The sequence below is a fragment of the Dysidea avara genome, chromosome 1 (genome assembly GCF_963678975.1).
Source record: "Dysidea avara chromosome 1, odDysAvar1.4, whole genome shotgun sequence".
NCBI classification, from domain to species: Eukaryota; Metazoa; Porifera; class Demospongiae; order Dictyoceratida; family Dysideidae; genus Dysidea; species Dysidea avara.
The window spans coordinates 50,025,060-50,048,407 of record NC_089272.1 but is presented as its reverse complement, the minus strand read 5'-3'; the positions used below and the strand labels follow the sequence as shown (position 1 = coordinate 50,048,407).

The 23,348-nt window shown below is 37.2% G+C and overlaps 1 protein-coding gene and 2 long non-coding RNA genes across 6 annotated transcripts in view; 2 read left to right on the top strand and 1 right to left on the bottom strand.

The window, feature by feature from the left end:
• LOC136267716 (uncharacterized) overlaps positions 1-710 on the top strand; it is a 5,247-nt gene extending 4,537 nt beyond the window's left edge. The window contains exons 4-5 of the long non-coding RNA XR_010706722.1: positions 429-519; positions 570-710. This is a non-coding gene — a long non-coding RNA (uncharacterized lncRNA). The remainder of the gene's footprint in view (positions 1-428; positions 520-569) is intronic.
• LOC136267723 (uncharacterized) overlaps positions 1-17,488 on the top strand; it is a 26,344-nt gene extending 8,856 nt beyond the window's left edge. For 3 of the 4 annotated variants that reach the window (XM_066062903.1, XM_066062894.1, XM_066062888.1), the window contains 4 exons: positions 11,318-11,528; positions 12,069-12,179; positions 12,245-12,479; positions 12,525-12,662. In XM_066062903.1, the coding sequence (XP_065918975.1) occupies positions 11,318-11,528; positions 12,069-12,179; positions 12,245-12,453 (531 nt within the window). In that variant the 3' untranslated portion in view covers positions 12,454-12,479; positions 12,525-12,662. Of the gene's footprint in view, positions 1-11,317; positions 11,529-12,068; positions 12,180-12,244; positions 12,480-12,524; positions 12,710-12,811; positions 12,906-12,963; positions 13,103-14,572; positions 14,638-14,692; positions 14,808-14,865; positions 14,958-15,506; positions 15,628-15,701; positions 15,837-16,434; positions 16,671-17,326 lie in introns of those variants that run through there. The other variant, XM_066062878.1, reaches the window with a different exon arrangement.
• LOC136267743 (uncharacterized) lies at positions 5,297-10,955 on the bottom strand. Its single transcript, XR_010706751.1, has 5 exons — positions 10,739-10,955; positions 8,444-8,490; positions 6,047-6,085; positions 5,496-5,596; positions 5,297-5,445 (listed from the first exon to the last, which is right to left on the bottom strand). It is a non-coding gene; the product is annotated as an uncharacterized lncRNA (long non-coding RNA).
• Positions 17,489-23,348: the final 5,860 nt, after the last annotated feature.

Below are 23,348 nucleotides of genomic sequence, written 5' to 3'. Positions count from 1 at the left end.
GTACTTATATGCTATACACGTTTATTGGGTTTGACAAATCCGAGGCCATTTGGTCTTTAGCAGCTTTTGGTCTCATTCGAAACTCTGTGGAAGTGAAACAATATACAGTCACTGTAACGGATTGCATTTTAAAATGTATATCCTACAGTATGATAGTACTGTATAGTTCTGCAACCTCTCTCCATGAGACTCGGACAGTTCTCCTGTGGTTTATTGAAGCTCAAGCTCCTGAGTAGTGCACAGGCATCCCAGCTCTGGTTTACTGGGCGGCAATGCATTTTAGCTGTGCTTCACATGGCTCTGCTTTTTTTTTGCTTTGTTAGTGTGTGCATGTGCGTGTGTGCGTGTTGGATAATGTAGTCGAAAAGTATGTATGTGCTTTCTCCGTTTTCCGTTTTGTTATATCGTGTTCAACTCTAACTTTGTAGGTGTGCTATAAGAATCTGTGTTATAGAGAAGACACCAAGGAACAAGATGGTTGATTCGAACCACGCTAGACACAGTGTAGTGTTTCTCAATGTAAGCTACATTCTGTTCTGTGTTGCTGCTTATTATCATGTGTACTGCAGGTCATCAATACTCTTGAGAACTGTTTCCTGATACTGCTAAAGGATATTGTGACAAAGTTGACTTTTCACACATAATGTGTGCTATGAAATAGTGTTGTATAGTTCATTCAGAGCTTTGTTAAGAATTCCAATTTATACTTACGGTTTGTTACTGGGGTTTTGCATAATACAGAGCTACACCTTTCAAACTCTTGATGATGTACCCAATGATGACACTACTAGCTACTGTACACCATGTAGGGTGATATAAGGGTGTCGGAGTAGGTGGGGCACCACTTTTGGCTGAATGATGCAAAAAAAATTTGCAAACTCAATCTTGATGAAGCAAAAGGTAGTAACATGCGACACTTGGTGTTTATTTATAATGGCAATTCAGGTTAACTTTTTCTGTATTGAGCGTCTCTAAATAATCATTGTTGTGTTTAGCTTTGTTTACGTGTCTCTGTAGCTACCTTGGAAACAATCCTCACAGTTTATCTCTTACTTAATAAATTTCTGCCCAGTGTCAAATAAATAAACTGATGGTAAATTTAAGTATTATGAAGGTGCTTATTGATCAGTGTCCGGTTTATCATCATTGAACACCATGCAGTCAGGTAGCTATAGCCAGCACCTTGCACACAGTATTACAGTTCTCCAAAATTAATTGTAACTTGAAACCGTAGATTCTAATTCTTTCTGGGAGGAAGGCCTCCAGACTGGCCACTTTCATTTTTACTCTGACGCCCCTGGATCGTCAATAATAATTATAGTTACCCAACATGACACTACCAGTTACGAAACTTATGATACACACTGTAGGGTGATAATGTCACTATAGTTAGCCAACATGACATGACCAGTTACACACTGTACTGTAGGGTGATATTGTTACCCAACACGATACTACTAGTTACACATTGTAGGGTAGTACAGTGGAACCTCTCTTAAAGGACTCTATACATTAATTTTAACCTCTATAATTATTAGGTCCCTATTACCTATGAGATAGGATAACCTCCTTGTAACAGTAATATATCAACAAACTTGCAATTGGTTGGTCCCAAAGTGTCTGTTAAATTAATATAATATTGATTATATAGAGGTTATACTGTAATGTCACTATTGCTACCAAACATGACACCACTGATAATTTCACTATATAGTTAGCCAACATGACACTATTATAGTTGCACACTGTAGTGTGATAATGTCACTATAACAATAGTTACCTAACATGACACTACTAGCTATGCACTGTTTGGTAATAATGTCACTACATGACACTACTATATACTTACACACTGAAGGGTGATTATGTCACTACAAGACACTACTAGCTACACACTGTAGCATGACACTACTAGTTACACACTGTAGGGTGATTATGTCACTACAAGACACTACTAGCTACACACTGTAGCATGACACTACTAGTTACACACTGTAGGGTGATGATGTCACTACAAGACACTACTAGCTACACACTGTAGCATAACACTACTAGTTACACACTGTAGGATGATGATGTCACTACATGACACTACTAGTTACAAACTGTAGGGTGATGATGTCACTACAAGACACTACTAGCTACACACTGTAGCATGACACTACTAGTTACACACTGTAGGGTGATGATGTCACTACATGACACTGCTAGTTACACACTGTAGGGTGATAATGTCACTACAAGACACTACTAGCTACACACTGTAGCATAACACTACTAGTTACACACTGTAGGGTGATAATGTCACTACATGACACTACTAGTTACAAACTGTAGGGTGATAATATCACTACATGACACTACTAGTTACAAACTGTAGGGTGATAATATCACTACATGACACTACTAGTTACGCACTGTAGGGTGATGATGTCACCATTTGACACTACTAGCTACACACTGTAGGGTGATAATGTCAATACATGGCACTACTAGCTACACACTGTAGGGTGATGATGTCACTATAACAACACTACTAGTTACACACTGTAGAGTGACGATGTCACTATACTATAGTTACCCAACATCACACTACTAGCTACACAATGTAGGGTGATAATCTCACAGCATGGCATTACACACTGTATGGTGATGTAATGTCCCAACATGCCACAATAACTAGTGTCATATATGTTGGGTACATAACTATATAGTGACATCATCACCCTACAGTGTGTAGCAAGTAGTGTGTTGTAGTGACATCATCACCCTACAGTGTGTAATTATTAGTGTCATGTAGTGACATCGTCAACCTACAGTGTGTAACTAGTAGTGTCATGCTACAGTGTGTAGCTAGTAGTGACATCATCACCCTTCAGTGTGTAGGTAGTAGTGTCATGTAGTGACATTATCACCCTACAGTGTGTAACTAGCAGTGTCATGTAGTGGCATCATCACCCTACAGTGTGTAACTAGTAGTGTCATGTAGTGGCATCATCACCCTACAAGTATAACTAGTAATGTCATGTAGTGGCATCATCACCCTACAATGTGTAACTAGTAGTGTCATGTTACAGTGTGTAGCTAGGAGTGTCTTGTAGTGACATCATCACCCTTCAGTGTGTAGGTAGTAGTGTCATGTAGTGGCATCATCACTCTACAAGTGTAACTAGTAATGGCATCATCACCCTACAATGTGTAACTAGTAGTGTCATGCTACAGTGTGTAGCTAGGAGTGTCTTGTAGTGACATCATCACCCTACAGTGTGTAACTAGTAGTTCCATGTAGTAACATCATCACCCTACAGTGTGTATAATAACTAGTGGTGTCATGTTGGGTAACTATTGTTATAGTGACATCATCACCCTACAGTGTGTAGCTAGTTGTGCCATGTATTGACATAATCACTCTACAGTGTGTAGCTAGTAGTGTCATGTTGGGAAACTATAGTATAGTGAAATGATCACCCTACAGTGTGTAATTATTAGTGTCACGTAGTGACATCATCACCCTACAGTGTGTAACTAGTAGTGTCATGTAGTGACATCATCGCCCTACAGTGTGTAACTACTGAGTAGTGTCATGTAGTGACATTATCACCCTACAGTGTGTAGCTAGTAGTGTCAAATGGTGACATCATCACCCTACAGTGTGTAGCTAGTAGTATCAAATGGTGACATCATCACCCTACAGTGTGTAACTAGTAGTGTCATGTAGTGACATTATCACCCTACAGTGTGTAACTAGTAGTGTTATGCTACAGTGTGTAGCTAGTAGTGTCTTGTAGTGACATTATCACCCTACAGTGTGTAACTAGTAGTGTCATGTAGTGATATCATCACCTTACAGTGTGTAACTAGTAGTGTTATGCTACAGTGTGTGGCTAGTAGTGTCTTGTAGTGACATTATCACCCTACAGTGTGTAGCTAGTAGTGTCTTGTAGTGACATTATCACCCTACAGTGTGTAACTAGTAGTGTCATGCTACAGTGTGTAGCTAGTAGTGTCTTGTAGTGACATCATCACCCTACAGTGTGTAAGTAGTAGTGTCATGTAGTGACATTATCACCCTACAGTGTGTAACTATAGTAGTGTTATGCTACAGTGTGTAACTAGTAGTGTCTTGTAGTGACATAATCACCCTTTGGTGTGTAAGTAGTAGTGTCATGTAGTAACATTATTACCAAACATAGCATAGCTAGTAGTGTCATGTTAGGTAACTATTGTTATAGTGACATTATCACACTACAGTGTGCAACTATAATAGTGTCATGTTGGCTAACTATATAGTGAAATTATCAGTGGTGTCATGTTTGGTAGCAATAGTGACATTACAGTATAACCTCTATATAATTAATATTATATTAATTTAACAGACACTTTGGGACCAACCAATTGCAAGTTTGTTGATATTTTACTGTTACAAGGAGGTTATCCTATCTCATAGGTAATAAGGACCTAATAATTAAAGAGGTTAAAATTAATGTATAGAGTCCTTTAAGAGAGGTTCCACTGTACTACCCTACAATGTGTAACTAGTAGTATCGTGTTGGGTAACAATATCACCCTACAGTACAGTGTGTAACTGGTCATGTCATGTTGGCTAACTATAGTGACATTATCACCCTACAGTGTGTATCATAAGTTTCGTAACTGGTAGTGTCATGTTGGGTAACTATAATTATTATTGACGATCCAGGGGCGTCAGAGTAAAAATGAAAGTGGCCAGTCTGGAGGCCTTCCTCCCAGAAAGAATTAGAATCTACGGTTTCAAGTTCCAATTAATTTTGGAGAACTGTAATACTGTGTGCAAGGTGCTGGCTATAGCTACCTGACTGCATGGTGTTCAATGATGATAAACCGGACACTGATCAATAAGCACCTTCATAATACTTAAATTTACCATCAGTTTATTTATTTGACACTGGGCAGAAATTTATTAAGTAAGAAATAAACTGTGAGGATTGTTTCCAAGGTAGCTACAGAGACACGTAAACAAAGCTAAACACAACAATGATTATTTAGAGGCACTCAATACGGAAAAAGTTAACCTGAATTGCCATTATAAATAAACACCAAGTGTCGCATGTTACTACCTTTTGCTTCATCAAGATTGAGTTTGCAATTTTTTTTTTGCATAATTCAGCCAAAAGTGGTGACCCACCTACTCCGACACCCTTATATCACCCTACATGGTGTACAGTAGCTAGTAGTGTCATCTTAGTAGTAGTGTCATCATTGGGTACATTATCAAGAGTTTGAACGGTGTAGCTCTGTATTATGCAAAACCCCAGTAACAAACCGTAAGTATAAATTGGAATTCTTAACAAAGCTCTGAATGAACTATACAACACTATTTCATAGCACACATTATGTGTGAAAAGTCAACTTTGTCACGATATCCTTTAGCAGTATCAGGAAACAGTCCTCAAGAGTATTGATGACCTGCAGTACACATGATAATAAGCAGCAACACAGAACAGAATGTAGTTTACATTGAGAAACACTACACTGTGTCTAGCGTGGTTTGAATCGACCATCTTGTTCCTTGGTGTCTTCTCTATAACATATACATCTCCGGATTCTTATAGCACACCTACAAAGTTAGAGTTGAACATGATATAACAAAACGGAAAATGGAGAAAGCACATGCACATACATACTTTTGGACTACATTATCCAACACGCACACGCGCACATGCACACACTAACAAAGTAAAAAAAAGCAGAGCCATGTGAAGCACAGCTAAAATGCATTGCCGCCCAGTAAACCAGAGCTGGGAGGCCTGTGCACTACTCAGGAGCTTGAGCTTCAATAAACCACAGGAGAACTGTCCGAGTCTCATGGAGAGAGGTTGCAGAACTATACAGTACTATCATACTGTAGGATATACATTTTAAAATGCAAGCCGTTACAGTGACTGTATATTGTTTCACTTCCACAGAGTTTCGAATGAGACCAAAAAGCTGCTAAAGACCAAATGGCCTTGCTTCATGTTGGATTTGTCAAACCCAATAAACGTGTATAGCATATAAGTACACTCACCAGCAGTAACATGTAATTCTTGGGTGTCCAGTAGCATGTCTAAAAAAGAGATGTAATGAAAATTAGACTCTGGGATGGGTGTGAAACTGCAGTATGCAAACTATAGACACTACTATAGTACATGACACTACACAGAGAAACATGTAGTTAGAGACACGTGTATCCATGTATCACATACACAGAGACACATGTAGCAGCATTACATTATGACTACATGTGTCTCTGTGTACATGTGTCTACTGTTGCTAAACTACATGACACTACTATAGCGTGTGTGGTGTGTGCGTGTGTAGTGCGTAGCATGTATGTGTAGGGTATGTGTGTAGTGTGTGTAGTGTGTGGTATGTGTGTAGTGTGTGTGTGTAGTGTGTGGTATGTGTGTGGTATGTGTGTAGTGTGCGTGTGTGTGTGCAGTGTGTGTGTGTGTAGTGTTCGTGTGCATGCCTTAGTGTAGTGTGCGCGTGTGTGTCTCTGTGTAGTATGTAGAAAGTCTGTATGTAAGGTATGTGTATAGAGTGTGTGTGTGCAGTGTACGTGTGTGTGTAGTATGTTTGTGGTGAGTGCAGTGTGTGTGTGTGTGTGTACTGTGTGCACCTGTATGTAGAGCAGTATGTGCAGTGTGTGCCTGTGTGTCTCTTTGTAATGCGTAGCATGTGTGTGTAGTGTGTAGAGCGTGTGTGGTGTAGTGTGTATTTGTGTGGTACGTGTGTATGTAGTGTGTGTGTGTTTCTGTGTGTAGTGCAGTATGTGTGTATTAGTGTGTGTGTGTGTGTGTACGTGTCTCTGTGTAGTGTGTAGCATGTGTATGTGTGTGTGTGGTGGTGTCTGTGTAGTGTACATGTGTCTGTGTAGTGCAGTGTGTGTGTGTACATGTGTGTACGTGTGTGTGTGTGCAGTGTGTGTGTGTGCATGCCTATCTACTTATCTGTGTTGGTCCATACGCATCTACATGAGCAAAATCGTTAAATGATAAAAGCAGCTTGTATGTAAGAAAAGCGAAATGAAGTTTGTATTAAACAGTTACGAGTAAACTTTGCTTTGAGGTGGTTTCTTTCTGGCAGGCTGAAACATGGGTGACACGACTCTCCTTAGACCTTTTGATTTACTTTCTATTCAAGTTTTACAGGCATTTAATAACTGAAAAACATTGGTGCAGGCCTTGTAGACTTCCAGGAATAGCTTATCCCTTTGAGTTGAAAGTGGGTATGTCCCTTATGAATGTGAATGTGTGTGCAGTGTGTGTGTGTGTGTGTGTGTGTGTGCATGCCTATCTACTTATCTGTGTTGGTCCATACGCATCTACGTGAGCAAAATCGTTAAATGATAAAAGCAGCTTGTACGTAAGAAAAGCGAAATGAAGTTTGTACTAAACAGTTACGAGTAAACTTTGCTTTGAGGTGGTTTTTTTCTGGCAGGCTGAAACATGGGTGACACGACTCTCTTTAGACTTTTTGATTCACTTTCTATTCAAGTTTTACAGGCATTTAATAACTGAAAAACATTGGTGCAGGCCTTGTAGACTTCCAGGAATAGCTTATCCCTTTGAGTTGAAAGTGGGTATGTCCCTTACGAACGTGAATGAAAGAAAATGAAGAGCAGCTTTGAGGCTTTGTTGAGAGGATTGGCGAGAAAAAACATGATAGTTAAACTATAAAACAGTTTAGAAGATACCTCTGTGCATAACGTGTTATCTAGCATTAATTTTACTCTTCCTGTTATACCACGTCATCACTAGCACAGTTAGGTGGGTTACATTTCAAAGGTCCCAAAAGAGTTTCATCCACAATTACAAGTGGGGGTGCTTCGTACAGAGCCATTGGAAGGGATAAGCTTTTGAGATGTTTCCCATGAAGAAATCAGGAGAAAACTCTGTTGGGGAATGCATTTTCACACTTTTAGATACTTACCTAGCTCTGGTTTTATTTTCAAAACCAGATCTGGAGTGTTCGAGAAGAGCAACTGTGCATGCTTCTACATAGAAAGATAGTTAACAAACAAGTCTTACCAGAGATTTCTCTCACTTTTTTAACGAGGAAAATCTCAAAAGTTATCCCTTCTAATGGCTATCTGTACAAACAATCCCCACTCTTATTGCCATTTTTGTGCTATGATGTAATTGTGGATAAAGCTCATTAAATAACTGGAAGGGACGGACTTGTACTGGAGCACACTGAGAGTGAACTTTAAACTTACAAGCATGCACTAAACATGTCACAATGCATGGCCAATCTTAGGGAAGAACAATTCACTACCATGAAACTTGACAATGATACAATATACAAATAGAATTTGTGATGTAAAAGATCTAGAGTAGTAGAGAAGTCAAGGGCATTAAGTAGTGTGGAGAACAACTATCAAATGAGTATATTCATACTTTCATTTAACAGTTAAACTTACACTTAGAATTTTTCTCGGGTATGTGATACCAGCGCTCTATCATCTGGCTACAAAAAAAATAAATCAAGTGCATTACACTGCATATACCGTATAGCCAAAATATTTCGAGGGGAAACTTTTTTTTGCTGATTGTGCAGTGTTGGGGGGTTATCAGCAAAAATTTTATCCTTGAAATATTTAGACCTCCCATAGAGAGTAATACATTTGGGTAGTATTTGTGAAAAATTTACCTTTAGCAACACTTAACCCTTAAACCTGCATAATCAAGAAAACTGGATTTAAACTTAATAAATACGCATGCCTTGCATAGAGCGCTGTAACTTTCGAAGCATCCATTCTATGGTTATGCGATTTACATTATTCTACTTGTGGTGGAACAAGGATTAAAATGATACCTAGAGTTTTACCCTAATGTTACATGGTGAGGCCATGAAAATAACTTTCTCGTAGGGAACATGCAAACTTTTTATTACATACCTCTATAAAATGGTCGATGACTCGATGGTAGTTGCTCCTATCACCTTGCAGTGACTTCCATTGGACTTGTCGTGAATTTTTGTATCAGGCAATATATGATTTACGTGAGTAAACCCACAATCAAAAGTAAGCATGTGGCAAGAATTATGAAACACGGAGACTTGACTTGTCGATGTTCATCACTTCATAATAAGTAAGCCACTGTAGTTACAGTGCTCCTCCAAATAGCCCAGTGGACACACTTTTTAAATTTATGTGTCTTTGTAGGCTGTAAGAATCAAGTTATCTCACCTAGTGTCACCATGCGAGCCCATATTGTGTAAACATGCATTTTCGAAAAGCAGATTTAAGGGTTAACCTTGAAAAGAAATATTTAGGCTACACAGTAGTAATACCCCCCCACCTTTGATGTTGGCCATGAAAAACAAATTTATAAGGTGTCTGTATAAGGAATAAGGCGTCTGCTCTAGTACATTGCCTGCCTTATGATCTCAGGGTGGTTGACGATCCACAAAAGTTGGATTTCCTACCAAGAGTGTACCTTGACCCTTGACTTTTACGTACAACAAAAACTTAAATGAAAATTTCAACAATTTGTTTGGATAAAAGCAACTATTAAACTTTCTTGCTGTAAAGTTTCCCACCCAAAGCTTCTTTTTCCTAGGAGCTTCGGTGATTATATCAGACCATGTATGGAATTATTGGTAAACACCACTTGTCACCCTTAATCGCTCACAAACCTTAATACACTAGTTTGTAATGTACCGGACAGTAAAATCAGCCACGTCTCAGGATATTAAACTAAAATTTTAACACAAGATAAGCACCCAATACCTCATTTAAGCTATTAAACAGAAAATAAACCAAAAAGGTAGGTTTCCAAGATCACGTTACAATTATTGAATGTAAAAGTGCTACTTGAAATGATGCTTGTACTGTCCTATGCCAAAAATCACTTGTTTAAAGGATGAAGATCGTACAATACAGGATACATTAGAGTGACACCTCCTTGACAGTAGGTAGTATAGGCATGCTGTCTACTTCTAATAACGATACAGTCGAGTCCTTTGTGGAGACTTAAACCCATATGCATGCCATACAATGGTGATGGGGTAAGGTAGAGGTTTAACCAGTTTGTATACAATGCATTTATTGCTCTTTCTACTCCACAACCCACATTTTTAAAAAAGCTGGTAGCCAATACTACTGGATTTATTTTTTTGCGTGATTTTTTTTTTGAAATATAACAAGTAAACAAACAAGAAACAGCAATTGAAGTACATGTAATGGAAGCATGCACCTGACCCTCACACATTGCAAAGTCAAGTGCTGCGATAGTAACTGGACTGGCAGGGTTACAGTAAAGAAAAACTGGTGGAGCATCTAATCCAGGACACTACACTACTGGTCTTTCTAAGCAGCAGGCAGAAATACTAACCTCTTGTAAGCAATACTAGCCGCACCTCCCATTCCCCCGAAAAGTAGGGAATACCAAAGGGGTGAAGGAGCCCATTTCAACATCACTCACTATAATATAGCTAAGATCAGACCGACTTCCTTCTTTTGTGTGTGGGTGGGGAATAAGTGATCTAGTACACTTCCCATAGAATTTCTGTGTAACGTTTCACCAACTCTATGGTGGGTGCTGATTGGCCACTTATTCCGCACTCACACACTAAGAAAAAATTCTGTCTGGTCTACGCAGGACTACCATAGCCACGCCAACTGGTGCGTTTTATTTAGAGAAAGTAGTCTGGTACCACACTAGCCTTTCAAAACAATATAATCTCAACGTGTGTATCTACTTATCCTACTTACCTTTAGTCCGTTTGAGCAGTTTTCTCTGTGTGCTGATCACACCTTGGGGGTAGACTTGAGTTCTGGACAGAGCCTGGTACCACTACATCACGTGCGTACTGAATGAACGCTAAATTTAATTATTTGCCATGTCAGGAACAGAGGAAATTAACGCCTCGACGTGTTAACAAACTAGGTCAGCAGTGTTTATAAATTCTTAAACTTTGAGCATAAAACTTATGCAATTGGAATTTGCGAATTCCAATTGCCTAATGTCCTAGTGACCAAACGGTAAAGTAAATAGGCGCTTCGCGCGCGCAGCGCGCGAAGCGCCTATTTACTTTACCGTTTGTAATATTAGACTTATAATTGGCCCCAAATTACACGGATCCCCCTTTTGCCCTTTTCTGTTTTACCTTAGTATCAAGGTATTTGTATTGTCTGTTCCTAAGGTTGCAGCACAAATTGTTGTCAGACCTTCAGTACTGGCCACTTTAAATGTTAATAATTATCAAGTTAAATATACATACTACCATTTCCAGATATGCATTTTATTTGAAACCTACTCCTACAATAGTTACTTGATATGTTCTCTATTAGGAATGTGCATTATGTGGAAGAGAAGCTTTTATTCGATGTCGCCATTGCACACCATCAGTGCTGATCTGTACTCTATGTGACGAGAATATACATAATAACTTACCACTTCATGATAGGGTAGCATGGACCGGAAGATGCTTTATTCCCATGTCACCAACAACTGCCATCGATCCACAATCACTGCAACTCAAGCCCATCAGACTAAGGCTGAGTAAGATGTTACATTTACAAATTTTCGTGAATACATGTTGCCAAAAAATGTGGCATTTTCTTATGACAGGAAATGTTGACTAATTGAAGGTTAATGTTGATGAAAATCAAGGTTCTAAATTAAATGACGGTTTTTTAGAGTCCTTATCAAAGTTTGGTGATTATACATTTAACCAATTAGTCAAATTGGTTGAGTTACAATCACCTGTTTTAAGGTTGCTGGTTTGTAATTTTTTTTCAAATTTAGTAGGGTAATTTGACTTCCTTTGATAATGATAGTTTGTTCTAACCACAACCATTTTTACGCTAACAAAATGACAATATCACTGCCACGAGATGTCTATATCAGGAATCTGCAGGCTAACAAGTTTCGTACCTTAGGCTTGTCTGTATTCAAGCCACACAGACCTGCAATAGCCTTGGAAAGACTCTTGAGCATGTGAATCATGCTATTAGCTTGGAATTTCTGCATGTGCCTTACATCTCTATTCATTTGTATCATGTATGGCAGCTGTATGTATCAAATGTTATACATGCGTAGGACGATTCTGGCCCTTGAAGCTACCTTGGAGATATCCAAACTGCAAGGCAGAGCAAGGTTTATGCCATAAAGCTACCGGTGTGGAGAAGCGTGTGCTAGTTACCAGTGAAGGTAATGATATGCATGCACTTTTAGCTTCTATTATCAATGTGCGTGATTTGTAATATTTGGAATAGGAAGATTTGATCTTGACGACTGCAAAGCTGAATGTCTGAACTGTAAATTTGCATACGGTGATTCTCTGTGTGACGTGATAGGTTCTGGATTCTGGCCAAGCAGCGCTTGTTCCTTTAATTATTTGTTTTCTTGCCAGCTGCTAAAACTATTTGACTATGTGCAGAAATTTGTACCAGGAACATCTGTGATTGATTTCTTAGTGCACTAGAGGAAGTATCAGCCCACAATGGAAGGGTAATATGGAGTGTTTTACTGTTGCAATTTACATGTGGTTTGTAGTTTTCCACCATCAATCAATCTGCTTTTATTAAAGCGTTTGAAGAGTACTGTTACTGCATGATGGAATTACTCCAGTTGGGTAGGCATCCTATTTTAGACTGTCCAGCTTGCTATGGAAACCAACACTCCATTCATGTTGATGGAAACAGAAAGCTCCACAGTAACAGGTTTACCAAGGTACCAAGGTACCAAGGTAAGCACGTGTGCTTGTTGTACTCTTTGATATAAGTAGCATATAATATCTTGTTTATCAAAAACCTCTTCATAATGTATGATTTGGCATTTAGAGGGGTGAGGAGCTCGTATTATGAAGGAACGTTTATTGTAAAGAATACCGAAGTTGATAGTCACCTGAAGGATGTTGGATACCATTCAGACAATGTAAATATTCATTCATCTTAATAAATAATAAATCTATGCAATTTATGTGCATATTTAGGTAACAGGTATATGCAGTACAAGTCGTTTTAAAGCAGCAAAGGCATCTTCAAAAACGATGAAAACACTGGATGAGACTGGACTGGTTGTTGCAGGATGTCGCCATGTAATAGCACAGAAGGCTGTTAACATGTTCAGGGGTGAATTGTAAGAGAATCCTATTCCCATATTTGCAAGCATATATGTACAGTACCTACTACACACATGTAGTATACATTATACATGTACCTGTAGCATAACTGCATAATATATATACATGTGACCGGATTTGCGAAAGAGAGTCTTCCACACACATCCAATTTCCTGACTTCGATAATTCATATCTTCAGATGGGAAAGAGCTATTGACTTGCAATTTGGTCAGAAGTGAGCACCAACATAGCTGAATAAATGGTAAAATTTCAGAATGTTATGCTACTTGATCACAAAGTTATGGTCTCCCAAAGTTATAGAATTGGATGTGTGTGGAAGACCCCTTTTCGCAAATCCGGTCACATATTCTGCTGACTATAGACCTATTGACTAGAATAGAACAACCCTTTGATAGAGGCTTTTTCCCTTGTGTTTGTCAATTTTTTGTAACATTTTTTTAGGTTTTGTTATTACTATAAGCCTGTCTAAATAGGCCACAGTATGATACGGTCACTTGTCTAAACTGATCATTGTAGAAATCCCTCAGTCATTTTTTACAAAGTGACCTGTCTAATATGGCCACCTGTTTCATATATTAAGGTCTGAAAACTTTGGCTCCATACTGACTACAATATACCAATACTGACTACAGTATACCGGTTTCACTGTACTAACATTGTGGAAGTTTTTACCACCCCATCAAAGGAAATAATAGAACCAGAGGTTAGAGGTTATACTTGTATGACAAAATGCATCCTCTAAATGTTTTTCAATTCTCATATTTTTGATAGAACGTTCCACCAGCTCATTTATTAAGCCTTTTTGATTAGCTTGTAGATTTGTACTGCCGTTAACATGAAGAACAATGTACTAAGTGATCCTAGAACACATCCATTTACTTGGATTTTTAGAGGTGTGTTGCAAATATTATCCATTAGCTGCATAGTTATGTGTTGACAACACACAAGATAAATGAAGTGTTACTGCAAACTCATAAAGTCCTTGACATTCTATTCTACCCATAAATCAACAACACCTTGGCATTGCAAGCAAAAACAAATATATATGCAATGACAAATGTAAGTGTATGATATGTGCAGTAAATATAAAATGATCCCTCGTATATAGTGTATATGAAGTTATACTTTTTTGAAGGCATCAGTTCTTTAATTGCACTGTGGCATACTCGAGCTTGTCAAATGATTACCTACCTACAATGCTGTTGTGATAGCAGTGCAAGGAAATTGTGTTCTTTAAAGGAAAGCATATGCATGATTCCTACTATATTATACTACTGTACTGTATGATATACTGTAATTATTGCATTATATAATACTTATTTCAATTCTTATAGGTTTGGATATATTCATTATTTACATATGAATGAGTTTGTATCCAGAGTAGTAAACTATTTCTTCCATGATGTCATTTGTCAGTACTGGCCATGGGCCTCTTGACAGAATTTTCCTTCCCCTGCAGGTGCTTTAGAGATAGTACCATGCCTTCCTGCAATGCACGCAAAAGCTCATTCGTGGCACTGCAGTGTATGTGGTCATTGTTTTTGTGTCGGTGTGTTTAATTGTTTACGCTGCATATTAGGTTTTATGGGGAGAGCGTTGGCAGGATGAGTCAGGAGCTGGATCCGGAGAACATATGGAATTGCTCTTCAGTTATCTTTCCAGATGGGGTTTGACTAAGTATATGCTAGCTTATCGTAAGCATGTTATTGTAACAATTATATGCTGCATAGCATCATAAGGGATTATTTTTAGGTAGAGAAGAATTTCTAACAGAAGCAGCTGTGTTTTGGAATGTGAGAAAAATTAGAACTATACCCAAAATGCTGAAGCAAAAATTAGTTAAGGTAATGATATTATTATAGTTTGCATGTGTATGCATATTAGTATCATGACAAGACTCTGACGTGTTATTGCACGTGTTAGAATAATTATTGTGCTGTACATTTTGCACATCATATTTTTATTGTGATGATCAATTATTGTACAAAATAGTTGTGGGAATGTTTTATCTAAGCTGTCACGGCATTTATGTGTTCTTTTATCTATGAACATTAGTAACATACAGTATTAGTGTTTTAGACAACACTTGAAAATGCGTTAATATCTGCAAAGTATGTACTCAGTGAGAAACCGGTACACTTGTGAGGTAAGATGCACTACCACAAGCTCTGACTCGCTATTGCATTGCAGTGGTCCTTACATATTTACATAATATACACTGTATCTACCCTACTTCAGTCAAGCTCTGGAACGATTTACCGCAGCACATTGTCGGCCTAGATGACTTTATAAATTTGATCAGGAACATACTGTAATATCTAGATCATAACTTTATAATCTTAATCATATGTGATGATAATATTAATTATTATATGTGTACAAATGCTCCACAGACTACAGAAAAGCTATTGAAACTAGAGAGTAAACTAAATGAAATTAGATTACGGACTGGGTGTACTTTATCAACTGATGAATTGGATTCTCTTAAACAGCAGATACAGCGTATTGCACGAAGTTAGTCCGCCTGTCCAGCATAGTTGGTTGCTGGTCAGCAGCTTAACATTTGTGCAAATGCCTGTGTGCTATAGATGAACTACATAGTGAAGAACAACATCTTACTGATGACAAAGAAAAGTACTTTTTGCTGTGGAATAATTCTGGAGTTGCTGCACAACTGAGGGAGTACAATGCTAGCAATACATCCATAGACAGTATTGTAACAGGTTTGCTGTAACCTACATGTGTACAATATCACCTGTGTATTTATGAATGTAGTGGAACCTCTCTAACAAACTATCACCAAAATATAATGTAGAGGTTTTCCTCTTTAGAATTTAATCTGTGGGAACCAAAGTACTTTGTTGTTAATACAGAGGTTTCCTTGATTTAGAGAGTTCTTTGCAAGAGGCTCCACCATACTGTAGCTACTAAATCAAGTGTATTTCTTAATTGCAGAGTTCCCTTGTGACCTTCTACTGTACGATATGCAAGCAGTCACATTCTGGAGTAGCTATACATACTCTCATGCATACATACAGATGCATGATTGAGTCTTAAAGGATGCATTATGTGTTGCCATTTTCATCATATTATACACTTAGTGTCAGGACCTGTACAGAAACTGACATTTACATTTACTACATTTGAGTATTATCGCTTTATACAAAATAATGTAGTGAGGAGTCCTCATAGTATGAATCACAACACACTTCACAAATGAGAAGTATACACTTGCTACAATGCAGGCAGTTGATTCACGTTGTATGTATATAGCTGCTATAACTTTTTATTTTTATTTATTTTTATTTTTTTTAATTGTAGGTTGTGATAATCTGTACAAAGAAGTCAACGAATTGGTTTCCAGGTCAGCTGAAAGTCTAGCCAAAATGCAGGCTTTAGAAGAGAAGCTTTGCATCACTAATGAAGAACAGAGGCAGTAGTGTTTAAGGGATGGAAAGATTCTAGCTGTGAAAGGAAAGCTTGAGAAATTGCAATCTCCAATGGAGATGATTTTTTTAAGCATAAGGAAAAGGCTAAAATTATCCAGAATGAAGCATGTAATTTTACATGTTAACTATGTGATGTTTTGTGCTTGCTATTTAAGTATGTTTTGCATTCTTTGTTCATATTATACATATACATAATGTACATCATCAATATCCTACATACGTAACAATTGTGATTTGTAACATCGATGTATCTAACAAACTCAAACTCAATGTACCTTTATACTCCTCTCTAGTTTTTCCAACAAATTGGTATTTAGAAACTCAAAAAAGCATCTATTTCTTTATTTTCACCACCCAACATTTCCAACATTAAACGTTACTAATATTTCACGTATTAAAATTCAAAGGCATGCAGTTTGTATTTCCAGATTTCATGCTGATGTTTATTAACTTTTACATTGTAGTTTTGGGATGCTAGCTGCTAGGTCACTATGTGTAATCTAAGACGCATTTGTACTATATGAAGGCAAGCTATTTGCAATCATAAATGCAATGGTGTTGCCAAGGCAACAGTTAAAAGTAATTAAATGTTAGGGAGGGAGAGGGGGGCTCGATACTTGGGTTTTATTTCTGTAACAGTAAAATTGTTAGTTAAGTTTGATTACTGTCACACAAATCAGCTGACAGTATGTAAATGTGTTTGTCAGTATACTGTAAGTACTCATGTCATTGTTTTATAATGCTTATTTGATGTACGTGTATAGCTTCAAGCAAGCAGTGATCAAGTTTTCGCCACAGTATTTCAGCCGAAAAAGCCAAACTTGGTATATGTGTAACTATTTACAACCGCCTAGTGGAAATGGTAGAAGGTTTTGAGAAGACAAGTGTGGGTGATGTGATAGATGGAGATTTTCCTTCGTCTCTTTTAACAGGTATAAAAAGTGGAAGAGTGTAAGTAATTATTTAGGAGTATAATTGTGCTGCATGGCTTATACATTAAAGATCAGGTTATGGTAAATAATGTGTGCTATCCAAGAAGTACTTAATTGTTGCGAATACAGTTTGCATATGTAAACTACAAATAAGTATGTATCATGAGTTCACGCTATAAAAAATCTGTAAAATAAATATCACAATCCCTGACATTTATATATACTAGAGCACTTGAATTTCATTAATTTGCTTACAGTGTAACAGTGTAAAGCTACACTATTTTTCAATTAAGAGCTTTAAGAAAAAGGAACATTTCTGGATTTGTATGATTAATTGTATTTCTGGATACTATTTAACCATTAATTTAGTCTTAATTACGCCTTGTGATAACCAAATATGGTGACCAGTAATAATACCTTCTGCTCATCTCATCGGGGATAACTATGTGGGGCATGCATTAACTTGTGATGACCAGTGTTGGAAGTAACACGTTACTTATGTAACGCGTTACGTAATATTATTACTTTTGTGGTAACTAAGTAATAAATTATAATGAAATACGCTATAAAAACAGGTAATATAACTCAAGTTACTTTACTTACTAATGTAACGCGTTACCTAAGTAATATAGTTACTGTAACGAGTCTAATATTACGTAATATTACTACAAGTAACGAAGTTACTAATCTCGTTAGTAATCCACTGAGTAACGCCTAGCCACAATGAAGTAATGAAGCCTACTGAATAAAGCTTATTCACCAGCTTCTTACTTATAACCAAGATTTGCACATTGCCTAACAACGAAATCATATCACGTGATAAGGTGGTAGTTGTACACATGACAGCTTAAGGCTGTGGACACAAAGTAATATAATATGTAATATTATTATATTCACTTTATTTTTTGGGTAATATGTAACTGTAACTAAATAGTTCAGTTGTAAATAATATGTAACTAGTTACTTTTAAAAATTAACTGTCCCAACACTGGTGATGACAATAGATTGTGATTGTGTTTACTGTTTAGGATACACATGTAACGGTTGTATCTACAATGTGCTAAATGTTATCTATCAAAGTCTTTCTTTGTATGCTTTTTACACTAATTTTACTGTGATGTTAGTAATACGTGCACTCAGTCCACTTGACAAGTAAATTCACCAACATTTCTTCATTGTGTGTAATGAAATCATTACCTTACTGTACAAACTTTTCTTTACAGGAAAACGCCGCAGTGTTGAAATGCAGCACAAGTTAGAAGCAACAGAATTGCATAATGAAATGCAACGCAATCATGAAGAGAAGGTGCTGTTGGTTAATGAAATGAAAGCAGTTCTGCATTATTACCAAGATTGTGTAATTTCAACAATATCTAGAGAAAATATCAGGTCAGTGATATGAGCAGTAATGTGTCGTGTACATAGCATTGTACTTAAACAATTTTCATTGATGTGTATTTTGTCTTAATAGTTTGTTTTCGTACGTATGTTAAATTTATAATGGACTTGCATGTTTTTTTAGACATAGATTCTACACTATCATGTGCTACTGCTGCTGTTTATACTGCTGAAAACACTGTACGTATGCATTATATATAACAAGGGCATGTGTATTGCAATAATAATGACATAAATTATTGTAAATGATAAAGTATGGAGTGACTCAAGTTTGGCGAATTGGCAGATCAAAGAATTGGCAGATCAAAGGAAATTTTCCAAACTTTGATCACCAATCATCTAGCTTATACTGTCTAATATTTATGAATGCACCAAACTTTTATCTACCAAACTGCTTCATGTGCTAAATTTCCAAGCTTGAGTTTCACCAAACCGTCATACATGCATACTATTATAATATATTTCTTTATGGCCTTGCCATACATAGATGCGGTATTCATCCCAATCTGTTGCCCTGGACTTTTTTAAAAGGAAAGAAAGCATTTCTATTTAAAAGTTTGACCCAGGCTACAGATTATGTAACTTCAGCTACAGAAGTGTTCAATAGTGATACACATTCTGCTGATGATAACAATGATGATAACAATGATGATGGTGACAATGAAGAGGATGAGTATTCCGAAGACGAAGATTCAGGAACTTTTGAAGTGGACATTGACTCTTACAACAGTAGTGCAAGCGATGACAGCTAGTAATAGTGATCAGTGATTGTCATTAATAATTACAAAGTAAAACAAAAATTAATCGAAACCAAATCATGACGCACCAAAATCACACCATATATCAATACATTAGCTCTGAACTGCCACCTGTGCAACAGTCTTCTGACAATGCTTTTGTCTCTTTATGCCGGCCTACCGTCACATGCAACCACACATGTACAGTGGTGTTAAAACACCCATGTGGGCATGGCAATGGGTGAAAATACATAAATGAAAAAAAAAATTATATGAAAGTGCTAATCAATTTAGTTTAGCTTGGCTCTGGATTTATGGTCACTATCAGCGTTTCTCTGTTAAAAAATGTAATGAGCCTGTTGCTCTATATCCATAATGATTTACCACTGACGAAGGTATCTGTGCAACAAATATTAGACCTTGCTACACAAAAAAGCATTTCAAAGAATAATGTTTATGGCTCAAAATGCAATGCAGCAATGGAGGTAGGTGGAGCATGACATTGACAGGTGCATTACATGCTTGAGCTACACTGTAGTGACGGCACACTCGAGAGAGAAACCATCATTATATATTGAGACACATACAGACTGAATAAGTTCTCAGTCACATGCGACCACCAAAGCAGGGTTTGGCTTAACACACTGTACTACAAGATGATGTAATGGACCTAGACAACTAAATCATGCACTTCCTATCTCCTATTAATCACATTAATTTAGATGCTAGTGGTTAGTTTACTAGAGTTGATTTTTTCTCACTTGACATAGACAGATCACCACACTGTTAAATATCCCGAGTAAAATACCCTTTTAGATTAAGTACATAGGTCTACCTTCCATCATAGAATAATTTGCCATCTTCCCCTCTACTAAGACGAGACGATTAGGAAACCACCTCCTCGAGTATCTCCCGCGTGCTTTCGCGCTTTACAGTAAAACAACGTGCTGTCAGTATATGATGTGGTATACTACTCCAGAAAATATAGAACATCCTTCCATAATTCCCGCCCCATAACTTTAGAACAATATTCCAAAATCACGGGGTTTTGTAGTTTAGAACATCCTTCTAAATGTTCGTATGATATTAAGTTGACTAAACCACGGAACGGAACGCTTTCTCAAATTGAAGCTTGCAACTTACCATTGCTGAAACTGCCCTTATAAGTTAGCAGTGGCACCTCCAGTGGGTGATTAAACATAAGATAAAAAGAATTAACGGATCAATTGTGGGTTTTTGTTGGTTGTCATTAGTAACGAAGTATTATTGTGGGATGAGCTGTATCAGTGATGTTCATCCATGGTTCATCTATGGAAGGGAACTTTATGTGAGCTGTTTTTCTTATTTAGACTTTAGGAAACAGTCTGGGCCGGCCTTTCAAGTCATAAGTCAGTGTACAAATAAAGCAAGCAGGAAGATACTGGTAACAGGAAAGAGCCAGCTGAATTAAAACTTGAAGAATTCTGTGCAGTGTGTGAGGAGCAAATATTTTGGCAGACCGCAAGGAGGGTATATTCTGCAAACATCACTGAAGTGTATGCATGGAGTTATTTATATATTAACAGCTGGTGCAGTAGACTAATGCCGTATTCAATAGTGAGCTGATTTTATCTGTTGCACAATTCAAGGATGTGTCTGACTGCTAGCCTTGAATCAGGCTAAATGCCAAAACTCCAAGATCAGCCAAATCTCAATTATAAGCTGCATGTGAAGCCATGCCCGTAGCCACCTGGCAAACGAGATTTGGACCAGGATGTGTGTGTAATTTCAATGTATCTAGTCAGACCTGAAATGGAACACTCACATTAATTACATACCACCTAAGAATCCTAGGATTTCTTAAGTGTAACATTTCACATGCTTCACTTCAAACAAAACAGGTTAAATTTTTTCATCTATTTTCAAGTGATTCCCAGTCCAGCTGGTCCATGAAATTACAGTGAGATCACATGTATTTGTTACAGTGCGGGCTGTCCTGTATATTGGATCTACTCTAGAGTTGAGATTTCAAGACTGACGCTAGTACTGTTGTAGCATATTTAAGTGGAGAACAAATGAATATAGATTGGAACCTCCAGGAAAATGGAATAGGCTAATTATAGAACATTAATTAAGTGATTGTTCTACTACGTATACCTGATAAATTAAGCAGGTCTCTTCAATTCATTTATTGCATGACCAAGGCAAGTTTTGTTACTACAATACAGTAGCTGATTGGATGTCAGTTGTTTCTGCTTATCTTGACAAGATAAATAGTTTAGAAGACCACTCAATTTCTTCAGTTTCAGAGGATTATATCCACAGAGAAATTAACTAGAAAGTTACTGGTGACATGAAAAGGCTAGGTGATCATGACTTTATTCAGTCTAATAAACAGAATATATGGTTGATTGAGTGAGGTATCACTTTCAGAATGTTCAGACGACCAGTGATGAGATGCATGGATTCATCGAATTTTTGTTGCGGTTGGAGACATTAAATATCCAAAAGCAAACTGACTGTATAATATTAATTCACTTTCTTTATATTTTCTCAATTTTGAGCCTGTATACAAATAATTGAATTTTCCTAGTCAATAGAAATCCTAGAATAAGATGGGAGAGAAACTTATCTTTGTTTACCTATACTGTACAACCAAAAGTTCATAATATTTGTATGGGGGAGAGTGTCTAACTCTCAGTATGGCATGTACAAGCACCCTGCTTAAAGTTCACCTTTCATCAAATCAATATCTTTACTGGGGATAGAAAACTGTTGATTAGTGTTGCTGAAGGTAAAGCCTTTGTTCTGAAATAAGGCCAAGGTGTTACTTTAAGCAGGGTGTTTGGTGAATGCATTCAAGTTAGACACTCTCCACCTTATTATGAACTCTTGGTACAACTTCAAAGGAAAATGAAGAAAACATACAGATGAATTAATAAAATCACTACAATAAGGTGAATTACAGACTAGTGAGATCTTGGTTAATTAATGACAGTGGTTGGAAATTAAAAGTGTGGTAGCTTCTTGTTCTTAAATATGTTGCAAGTGGAAGTACAAATCAAAATGGGATATCAATTTCATTATGAAAAATTTGTATACATAAATACTGATAAAATGCAATTTCAGCAATGATAGTAGCTAGCCAAGTTGCAAGTTGATTCAGAAAGCATTCCATTCTGTAAAATAGACCCCATCCAGAATTCAACTCAGTACTCAGGCTGAGATATCTGGCAATAGTCCACTACTCTGTCAATGAATCATTGATGTTCACACAATATAGCCTCCTTGAGGTATCTGAATGTTTGCTCCTCACACACTGCACAAAATTCCTTTAGATTCTGCTTAGACTGAGTTGATTCAGCTTGTCACCACCATACTTGTTTCCTTTGTAGTGTAGCTATGCACATACTGATTTATACAGATTAGGAAGGCTGGGCCTCAGACTGTACATTCTAAAGTCAAAGTAAGAAAAAATAACTCGCATACTAGTAAAAACAAGTCATGCATTAAGTTCCCTACTTGATATATCCGAAGATGAACACACTGAGTCAGCTATTCACACAATTAGTACTTCGTTACTAATGACAACCAACAAGAACCCACAATCGATCCTTAAATTCGTTTTATCTTTCTTGGGGTACGTTTGATTACCTGCTGGAAGTGCCACTGATAACTGAGAAAGCATTCCTTTCCGTAGTTTAGTCCATCATTCCTTTCCGTTCCGTTCCTTAGAATAG